At 40.1% G+C, this 15,367-nt stretch overlaps 1 protein-coding gene across 21 annotated transcripts in view; it reads left to right on the top strand.

Moving 5' to 3' along the window:
- Positions 1–15,367, top strand: part of LOC140738067 (calcium/calmodulin-dependent protein kinase type II delta chain) — a 548,084-nt gene that overhangs the window by 496,133 nt on the left and 36,584 nt on the right. For all 21 annotated transcript variants that reach the window (XM_073065146.1, XM_073065137.1, XM_073065143.1 and 18 more), the window contains one exon: positions 2,149–2,197. In XM_073065146.1, the coding sequence (XP_072921247.1) occupies positions 2,149–2,197 (49 nt within the window). The remainder of the gene's footprint in view (positions 1–2,148; positions 2,198–15,367) is intronic.

Below are 15,367 nucleotides of genomic sequence, written 5' to 3'. Positions count from 1 at the left end.
AGTGTGGTATGGCAATTGTCCGGTATCGGATCGCAAAGCACTCCAGCGGGTGGTGAAAACTGCCCAGTGGATTATCGGCACCCAATTGCCCACTATTGAGAACATCTACCATAAACACTGCCTGGGCAGGGCAAAAAGCACTATGAAGGATGCATCTCACCCTAACCATGGACTTTTCACTCTCCTCCCACCCGGTAGGTGCTACAGGAGCCTCTGCTCCCGCACCAGCAGGCACAGGAAGAGCTTCTTCCCTGGGGGGGGGGGGGGGGGGGTGTGTGTGTGTGTGTGTGACTGTGACTGTGACTGTGACTGTGACTGTGCTTGGCAGGTGAGACTTGTGGTTCTGAAACAATTTCAGGTTTTGCGGGCTCCTCCATGGTGATTGTAGTAATTGGTTCTGGGTCGACCGGAAGTGGTTCTGACACCTCTAGACAAGTTACTTCTGGACATGTTGGCTCCCGAACAATGCATGGCAAGCTGCTTGCCCAGGCCACCAGACAAAACTTAGAGCTAATATTTTCATTTTCACTTTCACTGTGCCTAGGTAACTGGCTCTGCCAATATTATAGCTCTCAGCTTGGATGGTACAACAACTGTCAACCCCCACATAAGGCAACCCCCATCAAGTGTAGTGGATTTAATACCTGAGTGATATTGTTTGATTAAGCACTCTTGGTTTACATAATTCATTTTGGGTTCTATGTAAGAAGCACATGTCCACACCCCAAATCATGTCTGTGCCTCAATAACACACAAGCATCCCAGCTCCTATATTTTTTTTGATTAGTTCTGGAGTTACAAAATATAAGTTTTAATAGCAGAAAATGTATTTTGTCATTTGTAATTCTAAAAAGTTTTAAAATCTCATTCATGTATATAATAACCACTAAATGCCTGTTATTGGTTGCCAGTTGCATTAGAACTTCTGTGGCTAAGGCGAGAAATCATAAATTCATGTTTATTATTTCTTGAATTTATTAAAGAATGTACTTTTTTTGTCAGTAGCTGCATGTTTCTTGGTTATATCACACCTACTGGGAGGCATGTATTGTATCGGGTGAAACTTTTATTTATGGTGGCAAGTCCTGCTGGCTTCCGTTTCTTTCTGCTTGTGGTATCTTGATGAGCCACCAGTTGTGATTTGTTCCTCCAGTTACCAACTAGGTGCATTAACTGGGTACGTCAACACTCATTAATTTTCATTTTGCGTACGTCTTGGCAAAAGCCTCTGCCGGTTGGTATGGTGACAACAATATCTATTATGAACTCTGTTGATTGTTTCAAAATATTAATATATCTAATTCAAATATATAAAACACCTTTGTTTATTATCAGTTTCTTAATGAACATAGTAAGATTTTACTAAGAACTGGTCAATAAAGTTTTTAAATACATTTACTTAGTATAAATAGTAGTCTGTATCATAACAACCCAGTGTTATTTGCCAAATCTTGTTTGTGGGGGTAGCTGCCTATTGAATCAACCAAGTGAGGAAAGTGAAAACAAAGTAATTTGAAGCTGACCTCCTGCATGTAAAGCAGTTGCGTTCTGGCTAAACCCTAAGGTTTAAACCATATCAATTGGTATTGACTTTGAGGAGATTCACAGGGTCATTATAAATTAACAGTTCATCCTCAACCACAGAGCTGCATCACGTTATTAAGGAGATGACCATGTAAAGTTTAAAGGGAGTTTTAAAGGAGAGAAGCAACATAGAATTTTCAAGCTGCATTGAAGAGACAAGATTGGATAATCATGGATATCTTTTGGTTTTCGTACAAGAGGAGATTATAGAGAAGGGAATGGGAGGATTTTGAAAATGACGGTGAAAATTTTATAAGGAATGGTTGACTCAGAGTCTAGGAAGGTTAACTAGCATGGAATGTGGGTGATCAGGACATTGGCAGCATTAAGCCAGGAAAGAGCATCAGAGGTTTGAACGGGTGAGTACAGAATAGAATAAGGAGTGCATTTGAATAGTAACTTGTGATGTAACAGAGCTGGTGGGCTGCTGATGAAATTGTTACATATTTCTTCCATCTTACTTCATCTTGTATCTGTGTTCCTAGTGTTGTGTTTCACTGTTTGAATCAATTCTTCAGTACCTGTATGCACATAATACTGTGTCCGCATGTGTTTTCCTCTTAGGAATCCTCAGAAAGCACCAATACAACCATTGAAGATGAAGACGTGAAAGGTAAACAAAATAAAGTATAATTTTAATACAATTGAATGGTACATAGTTTCAAATCTATATTGTATTGCAATTGACATAACCGTAATAATTTAGCAGTGTATCAGCAAACAAGCTCATTCAAAGCTGCACACATTATGAAGCAGACTTTAGTGTCTGAGATCAGTTTAAGCCCAGAAGTTGGATTTTACTCATCTCCTTCCACCTTAGGCCATGAACGTAAAAATCACTCCTGATGAGTTATTAACTGATTTATTAACTTCAAACTTTCTGCACAGTCAGTCAAAGAGTTGAACTCCATGTGCATGTAACGAGAGCTGTATAACCCATCTCCTTCTACCTTAGGCCACAAACTTATCAATCACCCCTGCTGTGGACACTTTCTGGAGGTTCAAGATCCGTATGTTCCACGACCGCTGGACTAAGTGTGTAAATGTAGGAGGGGACTATGTTGGAAAAATAAATGTGCTAGGTTTTCTAAAATTGACACCTTCTACCTTAGACAACAAACTTATCAATCACCCCTCGTACATTGCACCATATACATCTCCAAGGTTTATTTTCTTACAGGCATACTCTGAAAATCCAATACCCTTAATGAATGACACCAACATCTGGGCATATAACCAGTGTGCAAAAGACAACAAACTGTGCAAATACAAAAAGAAATAATACATAAGCAATAAATATCGAGAACATGAGAGAAGAGTCCTTGAAAGTAGGTACAGAGGTTGTGGGAACATTTCAAAGATGGGACAAGTGAAGATGAGTGAAATTATCAAGAGCTTGATGGTTGAAGGGTAGTAACTGTTTCTGAACCTGGTGGTATGAGTCCTGAGGCTCCTGTACCACTTTCCTGATGGGAGCAGCGAGAAGAGAGCATGTCCTGGGTTGTGGGGATCCCTGATGATGGATGCTGCTTTCCTGTGACAACATTCTGAGCAGATGAGCTCAATGGGAGGGGAGGGCTTTTCCCGTGACGGATTGAGCTGTATCCAGTACGTTTTGCAGGATTTTCCATTCAAAGGCGTTGGTCTTTCCATAACAGGCTGTGATACATTCAGTTAATATACTCTCCATTACACATCTATAGAAGTTTGTCAATGTTTTAGATGTCATACTGAATGTTTTCAAACTCCTAAGGAAGTAGAGGCACTGCCGTGCTTTCTTCGTAATTGGCTTTGCATGCTGAGCCCAGGACAGATGCTTTGAGATGATAACACTGGGGAATTTAAAGTTGCTAACCCTCTCCACCTTTGATCCCCTGATGATGACTGGTTTGTGAACCTCTGCTTTCCTCCTCCTGAAGTCAATAATCAGCTCCTTGGTCTTGTTGACATTGAGTGACAGGTTGTTGTTGTTGTGGCTCCACTCTGGTATATTTTCAATCTCTCCTACTGATAGGTCACCACCATTGATTCGGCCTACAACAGTGGTGTTGTCAGTAAACTTTAATGTGGTATTGGAGCTGAGCTTTCTCACAGCTCCAGTGTAAAGCAAATAGAGCAGGAGGGCTAAGCACAAAGCCTTGAGGTGCACCTGGGCTAATGGAGATTCAATTTTATCACTGATCTTGATGATTAAAACATCGAACAAGATTGAAATCAACAAGGACAAGAGTGGAAGGTGAGGGGGTGTTCAGCACCATTTGCCTGCTTTGACTGGTCTCCCTCTCCCTCACTGCTGCCAGAGCCTTGGGTCTTGGGCTTGGTTTGATCAGCAAGGTTTATGGATTGACAAACACGAGGAAAGCTGCAGATGCTGGAAATTCAAGCAACGCACACAAAATGCTGGTGGAACACAGCAGGCCAGGCAGCATCTATAAGGAGAAGCACTGTCAACGTTTTGGGCCGAGACCCTTCGTCAGGACCCGAAACGTCGACAGTGCTTCTCCCTATAGATGCTGCCTGGCCTGCTGCGTTCCACCAGCATTTTGTGTGTTGTTTATGGATTGGACTTGTTTAGAGGCTCCGCAATTCATGTTCTTTGTTTTTAGTTACATTTTTGTGTAACTTTGATCAGAGTGGATTGGCTGTACAGCCTGTAATCAACAAATGATACAGTGCTAAACTGAACTGAACGAAACTGAACATTCTCAGATTGTTTTGAGGCTCTGCAGTTTGTTGTTTGATATTCTGTGTGTTATTTGCTTTTCTGCCATTTGCATGATTTGTTCTTTATTCACATGGAACCCCCTTTTCCTCTGGGTGTCTAGAAAACCAACTTGTTAGCCCCTTGCTAACAGCCACTGGATACTGTGGTGATAAACCCACCTTTCTCTGGCTTTGTACGTCTGAAGTGTATACAACTTTGGTCCCACAAAATCCGTGAGGTTGGGATGTCTCACCCACCCAAACCCTGGTTTGTGTGAATGCTGTGTGATTTACTACTCCTGGCTAGAAATAACATCATCATCTACATATAATTTGTAAAGAAGTATATTTCAGAATGTTAATTTAAGCAAACAGCTATTAAATAAAAGAAATTTAAAAAAAACAAAAACACCCATTACTCTTGAACAGTCAAGTGTGCATGAAGGTTGGAGCTCATCTTGAATTGTCTGTCACTCATGCGCTGGACCCTCAGTCTGCGTGAAAACACACATCATCTGTCATTTGTAACCCATCTCGAACAAATGGGTCTCTGACAGGAGTATTAGTCCTCCCTCCTTGAAGCTATTCATCAGCACAAAGCACCTTGTGTAACAGGAGTGGCATCCTCAGCCATCTTTCTTTATGTCTTCTCCCAGATCCAGCCAACAAAGACCTCTTTCCCCCCCACCCCCCAATTCTACCATTCTGATTGGCTGACAGCACATTCCTAAGCTGAATAACAAGCATCTTGTCTCATCTCAAACCCAAGCAAGCTGAAGCAGAACAGACTGCCCCTACAGAACTGCTAAAATGAAATACCTACAGCATAGTAGTAAAAATCATAACCAGGGCATTACATGTGCATTGGGTGCTTGGTGTTTTCTTTGACCAGGTTCCATGGTGTTCCTTTCTTTTGTGGCAGTCTGCAGGAAGACAAATAATCAGGGTTTAAACTACACACATACTTTGAATCTTTGTGGAGGGAATGTTGTTGCCAATCCGAGCTGACTGAGGTTTACAAGTTAAGGGAATCAAGCATTAAATTGCACAATGATGAATTGAGGCCAATTTAATTGATTAGTTTTAAAGAGATGGTAGTATTAAATGCTGAGCTATGTTTGATAAAGAGCATACAGATGCGTCTTTGCCGTCCAGATGTCCTAGAGCTGAGTGAAGAGCCAATGAGATGACATCTGCTGTAGACCTATCGTTCCATTAGGCAAATTGGAGCGGAGTGAAGTAATTTCTCAGGTAGGAGTTGATATGCTTCATCCTTAATCTCTCAAAACACTTCATAACCGTGGATGCAAGTGCTGCTGGTCATTGAGGTAGGTTACCGCTTTCTTGTTAGGCACTGGTATAAGTGAAGCCTGCTTAATGCCTCAGACTGCCAAAGTGAGAAGTTTAAGATCTCAGTGAACACTCCAGCCAGTTGATTAGCACAGGTCTTTAATATTTGGCCATATACCCCACCTAGGCCAGATGTTTTCCATCGGTTCACCCTCTGAAAGGATATGTGCACTTCTGCTTTGATGCTGAAATCACAGGATTGTCAGGAGCTGTGGGAGTTTGTGATTGTATTTTTTTGTGTTTTCGCATCAAAGTGAGCTCATCTGGAAGTGAAGCCCTATTGTCACCTAACTTGCTTGATTTTATTTTATGAGAGATGATAGCATTCAAGCCCAGCCACAACTGTCAAGCGTTCTTCATTGCTTCAAGCTTAGTCCAGAATTGCCACTTCGCCCATGAGGTGGCTTTCTGAAGATCGTACCTGGACGACTTGTAACTTTATTGGTCGCTAGATTGATCTGACCCTTAGTAGGTTGCAGATCTCATGGGTTTTATCCAGGACTTTTATTTGGGGAAGATTCCAAATGACTCATCAACTCATCAACAACTATTTTTATAAACTCCATGACAACCATGTTGTATTCATTCAGAAGACTTGCACAGCCCAGGCCACTGACTGACAGTAACCCCATAGCCGCTGCTCTGCCTCCTGTGGCAGCCTCTTTGTTGACCTTGTCTCAGAAATCTTGCTCTTTAGCATCTGCCTGTATACAGGTAGAAGGACAGATTTCCTGAAATGCGTTCTGGGCATGGATCGGTAGGCATTCCTTATCTTTGTATAACAGTGGTCTAGTGATGTTGGGAACTCTATGCTAATTCCTTCTGCCTATATGATGTTGTTATCCCTCTGTTCTCTGCACATCTGTGAGCCTGCTTAAGAATGCCCCTATTACATTTGCCTTGACCACCTTTAGCAGTTCATTCTGAGCACCCAACTCTTGTCCCACACATCTGCTTTGAAAATAACCTCCTCTCACCTTAAATGCATCCTTAATTGTATGTCTTCTAGTGTTAGGATTTTGATCCTGGTACAAGGTACCAAATGTTTACTTCACTTGGACCTCTCATAACCTTATAAACCCTGTCAGATTTCCCCTTGGCCCCGTTGCTCCAGAGAAAACAGTCCAGATTTGTCCAACCTCTCTTGTAGCACATGCAGTCTAATACAGGCAGCATCCTGGTAAAACCCCTCAATACCCTCCCCAAAGCCCCCATATCCTACTTATAATGGGGCATACAGAATTGAATAAAATACTCCAGATGTAGCCTAACTAGTCTTATAAGCTGCTGCTTAACTTTCTGACTTTTGAACTCCATGCCTCGACTAAAAGCAAGTTTGCTTTCATTACTTCTGACTTCAACTGTAATTACTGTTATAGTCAAGTCCTCTTACAATATTGATCAACATATTATGTCTTCTGATATGTTACTATTACTATAAATTACTACTTTCTTTCAGTTCACAAGAACTCCAATTTTTATGTTATTGCCAAATGTGAAAATTGTGCCCCACACCCATCCAAATGATGTTACTTGATCCATGCCCAGAACGCATTTCAGGAAATCTGTCCTTCTACCTGTATACAGGCAGATGCTAAAGAGCAAGATTTCTGAGACAAGGTCAACAAATGATGTAACTTCTGCAGTTACTTTCAGGGAGCTATGGACTTGGACACCAAGATCACTCGATCTATCAACACTTTTAAGGGTTCTTCCATTAACAGTGACTTGGCCCTTTATATTTGATCTCCTAAAGTCCAACAGCTCACATTTGGCCAGATTAACTTTCATCTCACAAACAAGAGAAAATCCGCAGATGCTGGAAGTTAAAGCAGCACACACAAAATGCTGGAGGAACTCAGCAGGCCAGGCAGCATCTATGGAAACAAGTATAGTCAACGTTTTGGATCGAGTCCTTTCAACAGATCCTGATGAAGGGCGTCAGCCTGAAACATCAACTGTAATCTTGTCCATAGATGTTGCCTGACCTGCTGTGTTCCTCCAGCATTTTGTGTGTGCTGCTTTAACTTCCATCTGCCATTTTTCCTTCCATATCTGCAATTGATGTCTCTATACCTCTATCATTTGGCAATCTTCTACACCAACCAATTTCAGTCATTTGGATGGGTGTGGGGCACAATTTTCACATTTGGCAATAACATAAAAATTGGAGTTCTTGTGAACTGAAAGAAAGTAGTAATTTATAGTAATAGTAACATATCAGAAGACATAATATGTTGATCAATATTGTAAGAGGACTTGACTATAACAGTAATTACAGTTGAAGTCAGAAGTTTACATACACCTTAGCCAACTACATTTAACCTCAGTTTTTCACAATTCCTGACATTTAATCCTAGAAAACATTCCTGGTCTTAGGTCAGTTAGGATCACTACTTTATTTTAAGAATGTGAAATGTCAAAATAATAGTAGAGAGAATGATTTATTTCAGCTTTTATTTCTTTCATCACTTTCCCAGTGGGTCAGAAGTTTACATACACTTTGTTAGTATTTGGTAGCATTGCCTTTAAATTGTTCAACTTGAGCCCAACATTTTGGGTAGCCCTCCACAAACTTCTCACATTAAGTTGCTGGAATTTTGTTCCATTCCTCCAGACAGAACTGGTGTAACTGAGTCAGGTTTGTAGGCCTCCTTGCTCACACACTTTCAGTTCTGCCCACAAATTTTCTAACTAACAAAGTGTATGTAAACTTCTGACCCACTGGGAAAGTGATGAAAGAAATAAAAGTGGAAATAAATCATTCTCTCTACTGTTGTTGTAATTGTTACATGGTTATTGTTCTGACATTTCACATTCTTAAAATAGTGATCCTAACTGACCTAAGACAGGGAATGTTTTCTGGGAGTAAATGTAAGGAATTGTGAAAAACTGAGTTTAAATGTACGTTTGTATTTAGCTAAGGTGTATGTAAACTTCTGACTTCAACTGTATGTCATATTGAAATTGAATAAGGCCCAGGTTGAGACTGGAATATTGAGCACAGGTCTTCCTAGATGAATTGCAACAAGGGTTCTTCAGACTGATTTTTGGAACAGGATTTGTCCTTTATGGAGAGTTTAGGCTGACTATTGTCTTGAGTTTGGCAGAATGAACTTCAATAAGGTTCAAGAATTCTTACAGAGCTTAATAGGGGTGACGCCTATGCTGGTTGGGCTATCTAGAACAAGTGGCCTGTCTAAAAGGAAAGAGCTGACAATTCAGGATGGATAAGAAAAATTTCTTCATCCAGACAATAATGATTGTTTGGAATTCCCTGTCTAAGAAGTCTGTGGAAGCATCTTCTAAGTATTTACAAGATACAGATCTACAGATTTATTTTTGATATTAAAGAAATCAAGGGATTAGTGCTGAAGAGGTGGAAGATTAAACCTGAACATTGTATGGCAGTGCAATCTCACGGAGACAAATGGTTAGTTCCTCCATATGATCCTTATTTTTCAATTAAATAGTGGAAGCTACTCCATTCAATTATAGAATTTAAAAGGAAGCACATAATAAATTTGCAAAGTTTGCCAATGACACAAAATTAGTGGGTGGGGGGGGGGGGTCTGATAACATTCAGGCAGCAGAATTAATACAGTTAGATCTAAACAAAATCCAGATGTGGGCAGATAAATGGTAAATTAAATTTAATGTAAGTAAATGTAAAGTATTACATACAGGGAGTAGAAATATAGATATAAATATGCAATGGAGGGGGGTCTTGAGTTAGAAAATGCACTGAATAAGAAGGATTTGGGCGTCCTGATAGACTCATCACTATCAACATCTAAACAATGCACAGAAGTGATTAGGAAGGCTAAAAGAATGTTGGGGTATATCAGAATCAGGATTATTATCACCGGCATGTGATGTGAAATTTGTTAATTTAGCAGCAGCAGTTCAATGCAATACATAACCTAGCAGAGGAAAAAAATAATAAATAAAATAAAAAATAATAAATAAGTACATAAATTACAGCATACGTATATTGAATAGATGTTAAAAAATGCAAAAACAGAAATACTGCTTTTTTTTAAAGTGAGTTAATGTCCTAAGATTCAATGTTCATTTAAGAATTGGATGATAGAGGGGAAGAAGCTGTTGAGTTCAGTGTTCAAATTAAGAGACATTCTCCTTAAACCATATAATGCGCTCATGAGGATACACCTTGAAAACTGTGTGCAGTTTTGGTCCCCATATTGTGTGAGGGATGTAAAGGCACTTGATAGAGTCCAGAGAAGGATGACTAGACTCATTTCAGGTCAGCAGGGTATGAGCTGTGAAGAAAGATTGAAAGAATTAAATCATTTTAGCCTCAGCAGACATAGAATGAGAGGAGACATGATATAACTGTTCAAATCATTAACTGTATAAGTAAGATGGATGCCATCTGCTATTTCAAAATTAATCCATCATCAAGGACATAGGGCCATAGGTGGAGACTGGTTAAGGGAGATTTCAGCCTAACATCAGGAAGCATTTCTTTACAAGATGAGTTGTGGACACATGGAACAAACTAACTACCGGTAGTTGTGTAGTTGAGAGTAGCACCTTAGAGACTTGCAAATCTAAACTCGATAGTTATTCCAACACACTATGTGAATAGGAATTTGGCAAGCTTCGTTGAGCCATATGGCCTATTATCAAAAAAATTCTCATGTTCTAACTACATGGTGTTGGAGTATGAAAAGATTCAACGTATACTTATCAACAAAGCATGTGTATAATATACAACCCTGAGATTTGTCTTCCCAAAGACAGCCACAAAATGAAAACCATGAACCCCATTCAAAGAAAAATGCCAAATCTCCAACACGCAAAACAAAACCAAATTGCACAAATGGCAAAAAAATGAGCAAAGAAAAAAACACAGAATAAAAACATCAACCCACACAGTTGTCAAGAGTTCCTCACCTAGTGCAGTGTCTTCATTATCTACAGGCTGTAGGGACCATTCCATCTCAATCAAAATCTCACAAACATAGCAAAAAAGGAAGGAGCAATCGGAAACCAGAAACACATCGTATCGTGAAGTACTGAGTTCAAACCACAAACCACATCATTTAAACCTTGTCCAAGACCCAGGACTCCAGCACCATTGAGTGAGAGACTGTTTTGGAAGTTGTTTGTTCAGCTTAGCAAGTTCTGAAATGTCAGGGTCATCAGAGTCCCTTTTAAATAGGCTTGAATGAAGTAATACGGTGGGCCAGTTGCATTGTGACTTAAGTGGAAGTCACAGGTTATGTCCAAAAAATACCAATTTATGCCAGTTACCAAAATTAAATTTATGGTACTGCAGAGGCATTATGGGCAATCATATCTCTACCAACTGAAAGAGTTCTCCAATTAAATCCCACCTCCCAACATCCGGTTTATACATATCTCCAAGTACTGGATCTTCAAGAACACCATTCAAGAACAAGAATACCATTTAAATGCAGGTACTTTGGGCCTAGTTCACTTTTCAGATTGTAGCTTCAAAGCTCCAGCTTTCTTTGAGAAATCAGCACTCTTTGAGTATGAAATCTTTTCCTCACCTCCCCTCTAGTCCTACCAATTTAAATTAACGCTTCTGGTTTTTGGTCTCTCCGCTAAGAGAATTAGGCCCTTCCATTTTTACCTGTCTGTGGGCCTCTTGGTTTCCACACTTGAACCATGACTCAAGACTCCTCAGAAGCCACATCCCAAGATTAATCAGGTCATAGCAGCATTCTCGTAAATCTGTTCACACATTCACACATGCTACAGTACGTTCAAAGGGTTTTTTTTTTGGTAACATTGTAGCCAGAGCAGTAACAGGGTACATGCAATGTGTGACTGGTGTAATTAGGCAGGCAATTAATCCCTGAGGGGGAAAAGAAGCTGCATTAGCATGGATAACTTGGTGCTTAAAAATGTGTGCTCATGGATCCAATTTCTAGGCTACAGTGAATTTGGCATTAAAGTGGAGATTTCACAACTTTGAATAAATTTATGGTACAAATTATTAGCATGTTCAGTAGTGAATGAGAGGTTTTTTTAAACTTTGGGAAGTTCTAGCATGCCAGTGATGAAATAATGAGGTCTGATTAAATGTCATCTATTTATCATATTTTATACTTTTATACATAGTTCTCTGTCAGTTTTCTTTGTATTTTCATGTTTTTGCTATTCAGATGCCAGTCTTGTTCACTTTTTCTCATTTGCATTTTAAGTTTGACAAAATGTCCTTAAAAACATCCTCAGCATCAAGTTCCACTTTGTTTCATTGCAAATATTGAAGAATATTATTAATCCCTGCACTTTATCAATTCACAGTGCATAGAAACATGGAAACATACAGCACAATACAGGCCCTTCAGCCCATAACGCTATGCCGAACATGTACAGTACTTTAGAAATTACCTGGGTTACTCGTAGCCGTCTATTTTTCTAAGCTCCATGTACCTATCCAGGACTCTTTTAAAAGACCCTATCGTATCCACCTCCATCACAGTCACCGGCAGCCCCTTCCATGCACTCACCACTCTCTGCGTTTATATTTTTTTTAAAACACAAACTTGCCCCTGACATCTCCTCTGTACCTACTTCCAAGCATCTTAAAACTGTGGCCTCTTGTGATAGCCATTTCAGCCCTGGGAGAAAGCCTCTGTCTATCCACATGATCAATACCTTTCATTATCCTGTACACCTCTATGTTACCATTCATGGCCTTCTGTGTTGCTGCTCTCAATGGCATTCTTTCTATTTATTTTATAAGCACCTTCACCTCAAGGACGACAGCAGTTGAAGAATTTGAAGCCTTGCCAGCAACCCCACAATAAAATATGAACTGAATAGCAGAGTTACAGATTTTTATTATAAGCTGTGAAGCCATTCGTATTCATATCGTCCACAAATTTTGTAATTTACGGTAAGCTAAAGTGATTGCGTAACTGTAACCGTAAATTATAGGTAAAAATTATTTATCTTCTGTGTAATTAACCATATTACTGCATAGCTTTCTGACAAAATATATTGTGACACACCCGTGTCATTATAATAATACGTTAGAATTGCAAAATAAAAGTCCTACAGGTCAGTCCATTTTCAGCAAAGAAGGATGTAGTTTCAAAAATAAAACAATTTCCGTAGAAGTAAACTGCAACATTGGCATCTTGCAGCAGTGCTTGTTTCATGTAGACACAATGGACTTCAGATGCAGGACTCAGGAGTTACAAATATTCTGCTGGAGTAACTCAGCAGGTTGAGCAGCATCTGTTGGGGAGAAAGTAGTCTTGATGCAGAGTTTTCAGCCAAAATGTCGACAATTCCTTTCTTCCTCCACTTACTGCATGACTTACTAAGTTCCTCCAACAGGTTTTGTAATTCCAGTATTATATCAATTCAACTTCTTAATAATGCGCTCAAAGCCCAAGGAAACTGAATGACGAAATGCACGGAATTAAAACCAGTTGGATCAAAATCTGTTACTGGAATTTATTGGTAAAATTCTTTGTGTGTTTAGTCAGGATAGGCCAATTTTGATTAAGCTAATCAGGCATTTTTTTTTTCACACAGAGTGGTGGGTGTGTGGAATGCACTGCTGGTGATGGTGGTGGAGACGGATACAATGGGGTCTTTTAAAAGACTTTTAGATAGGCTCTTGGAGCTTAGAAAAATAGAAGACTGTACAATAGGGAAATTCCAGGCAGTTTCTAGAGTAGGCTACATGGTCAGCACAACATTTTGGGCCAAAGGGCCTGTAGATTTCTGTGTTCTATGTACATTAGCACAATGGGAATAACACACAAAATGTTGGTGGAACACAGCAGGCCAGGCAGTATCTATAATCTATAATTTTATAGATGCTGCCTGGCCTGCTGTGTTCCACCAGCATTTTGTGTGTGTTTAAATTTCCAGCATCTGCAGATTTTCCCGTACTAGCACAATGAGAATGTCTGGTTTATGTAGACTTCCAAATGGAATGAGCTTATTTATGAGACCCTTTTTATCACAGGAGGAGCTTTTAGAATTCCGGTACATTATCATCTTAGTCAAGAAACTCGCTGTGAGATTTGGAGATGAAAAATAGTAATGAGAGTCATGTTATCTGTATAGCAGATGATGTCATATAACGATCTGTCTTGGAATCTCAACCATTAAGACCATAAGACATTGGAGCAGAATAAGGCTATTCGGCCCATCGAGTTTTCTCCGCCATTTGATCATGGCTGATCCATTTTCCCTCTCGACCCCATTCTGCTTTTCTCCCCATAACCTTTCACACCTGACTTATCAAGAATCTATCAACCTCCACTTTAAATACACCCAGTGACCTGGCCTCCACAGCTGCCTGTGACAATGAATTCCACAGATTCACCATCCTCTGACTAAGGAAATTCCTCCTCATTTCTGTTCTAAATGGACGTCCCTCTATTCTGAAATTGTGCTGTCTGGTCCTAGATATCCCCACTACAGGGAACATCCTCTCCACATCCATTCTACCAAGGCCTTTCAACATTCAGATATGTTTCAATGAGATCACCCCTCATTCTTCTGAATTCCAGTGAGTACAGGTCACAGCCATCAAATTCTCCACTTGTATAGGTCTTTCAGTCCTGAAATCCTTAGTTTAGTTTGGCATTTTATTCGTAGTTTAATTAGTTTGGCACAGAATTGTGACCCAAAGGACCAGTTAAGACCATAAGCAGCAGCACTAGGCCACTCAAACCAGAGTGCCATTCTTTCATGGCTGATTTATTATCCTTCTGCTTATTGCCCATAACCTTTGACACCCTGACTAATCAAGCACCTATCAACCCCCACTTTCAATATACCCAATGGCTTGGCCTCCACAACCATCCATGGTAATAAATTTCACGGATCCACCACCCGCTGACTAAAGAAATTCCTCCTCATCTCTGTTCTAAATGGACATCCTTATATTCTGAGGTTGTGCACTCTGATCCTAGACTCACCCAGAATAGAAAACGTCTTCTCTTCATCCACGTAGGTTTCAATGAGATTCCCCCATTATTCTTCAAAATGCCAGCAAGTACAGGCCTGGAGCCACCAAATGCTCCTCATACATTAACCCTTTCATTCCCAGGATCATTCTTGTGAACCACCTCTGATCTTCATTTCCGGCATATCTTTTCAGGGGCCCAAAACTGCTCACAGTTCTCCAACTGCAGTCTGAACAATGCCTTATAAAGCCACAGCATTACATCCTTGCTTCTATATTGTAGTCCTCTTAAATGAATGCTAACATTTCATTTGCCTTCCTTACTACTGACTCAACCTAAGAAGTTAACCTTTAGTGAATCCTGCACAAGGTCTCCCAAGTCCCGTTGCACCTCTCATTTCTGAATTTGCTCTGCATTTAGAAAATAGTCTGTGCCTTTATTCCTTCTCTCAAGTGCATGACCATGCCCTTTTCTACATTGTTTTCTATCGGGCACTTCTTTGCCCATTCTCCCACTCTGTTTCAGTCCTTCTGCAGACGTCCATAAACTTAGCCACAAAGCTATCAATTCCATCATTCAGATCATTGACATACAAGGTGAAAAAAAGCAGTCTCAACACCGACCCTCTCAGAACACCACTGGTCAACTGCAACCAATCAGAAAAGGCCCTTTATATTCCTACTCTTTGCCTCCTGCCAATCAGCCAATCTTCTATCTATGCTGGCATCTTTCCTGTAATACCATAGGCTCCTATCTTGTTTAGAGGCCTGCTGAAGACCCTTTCAACATCCAAGTAA

The sequence above is a fragment of the Hemitrygon akajei genome, chromosome 13 (assembly GCF_048418815.1).
Source record: "Hemitrygon akajei chromosome 13, sHemAka1.3, whole genome shotgun sequence".
NCBI classification, from domain to species: Eukaryota; Metazoa; Chordata; class Chondrichthyes; order Myliobatiformes; family Dasyatidae; genus Hemitrygon; species Hemitrygon akajei.
Note: the sequence above shows the minus strand (reverse complement) of the source record. Positions and strands in the feature narration are given on the sequence as shown.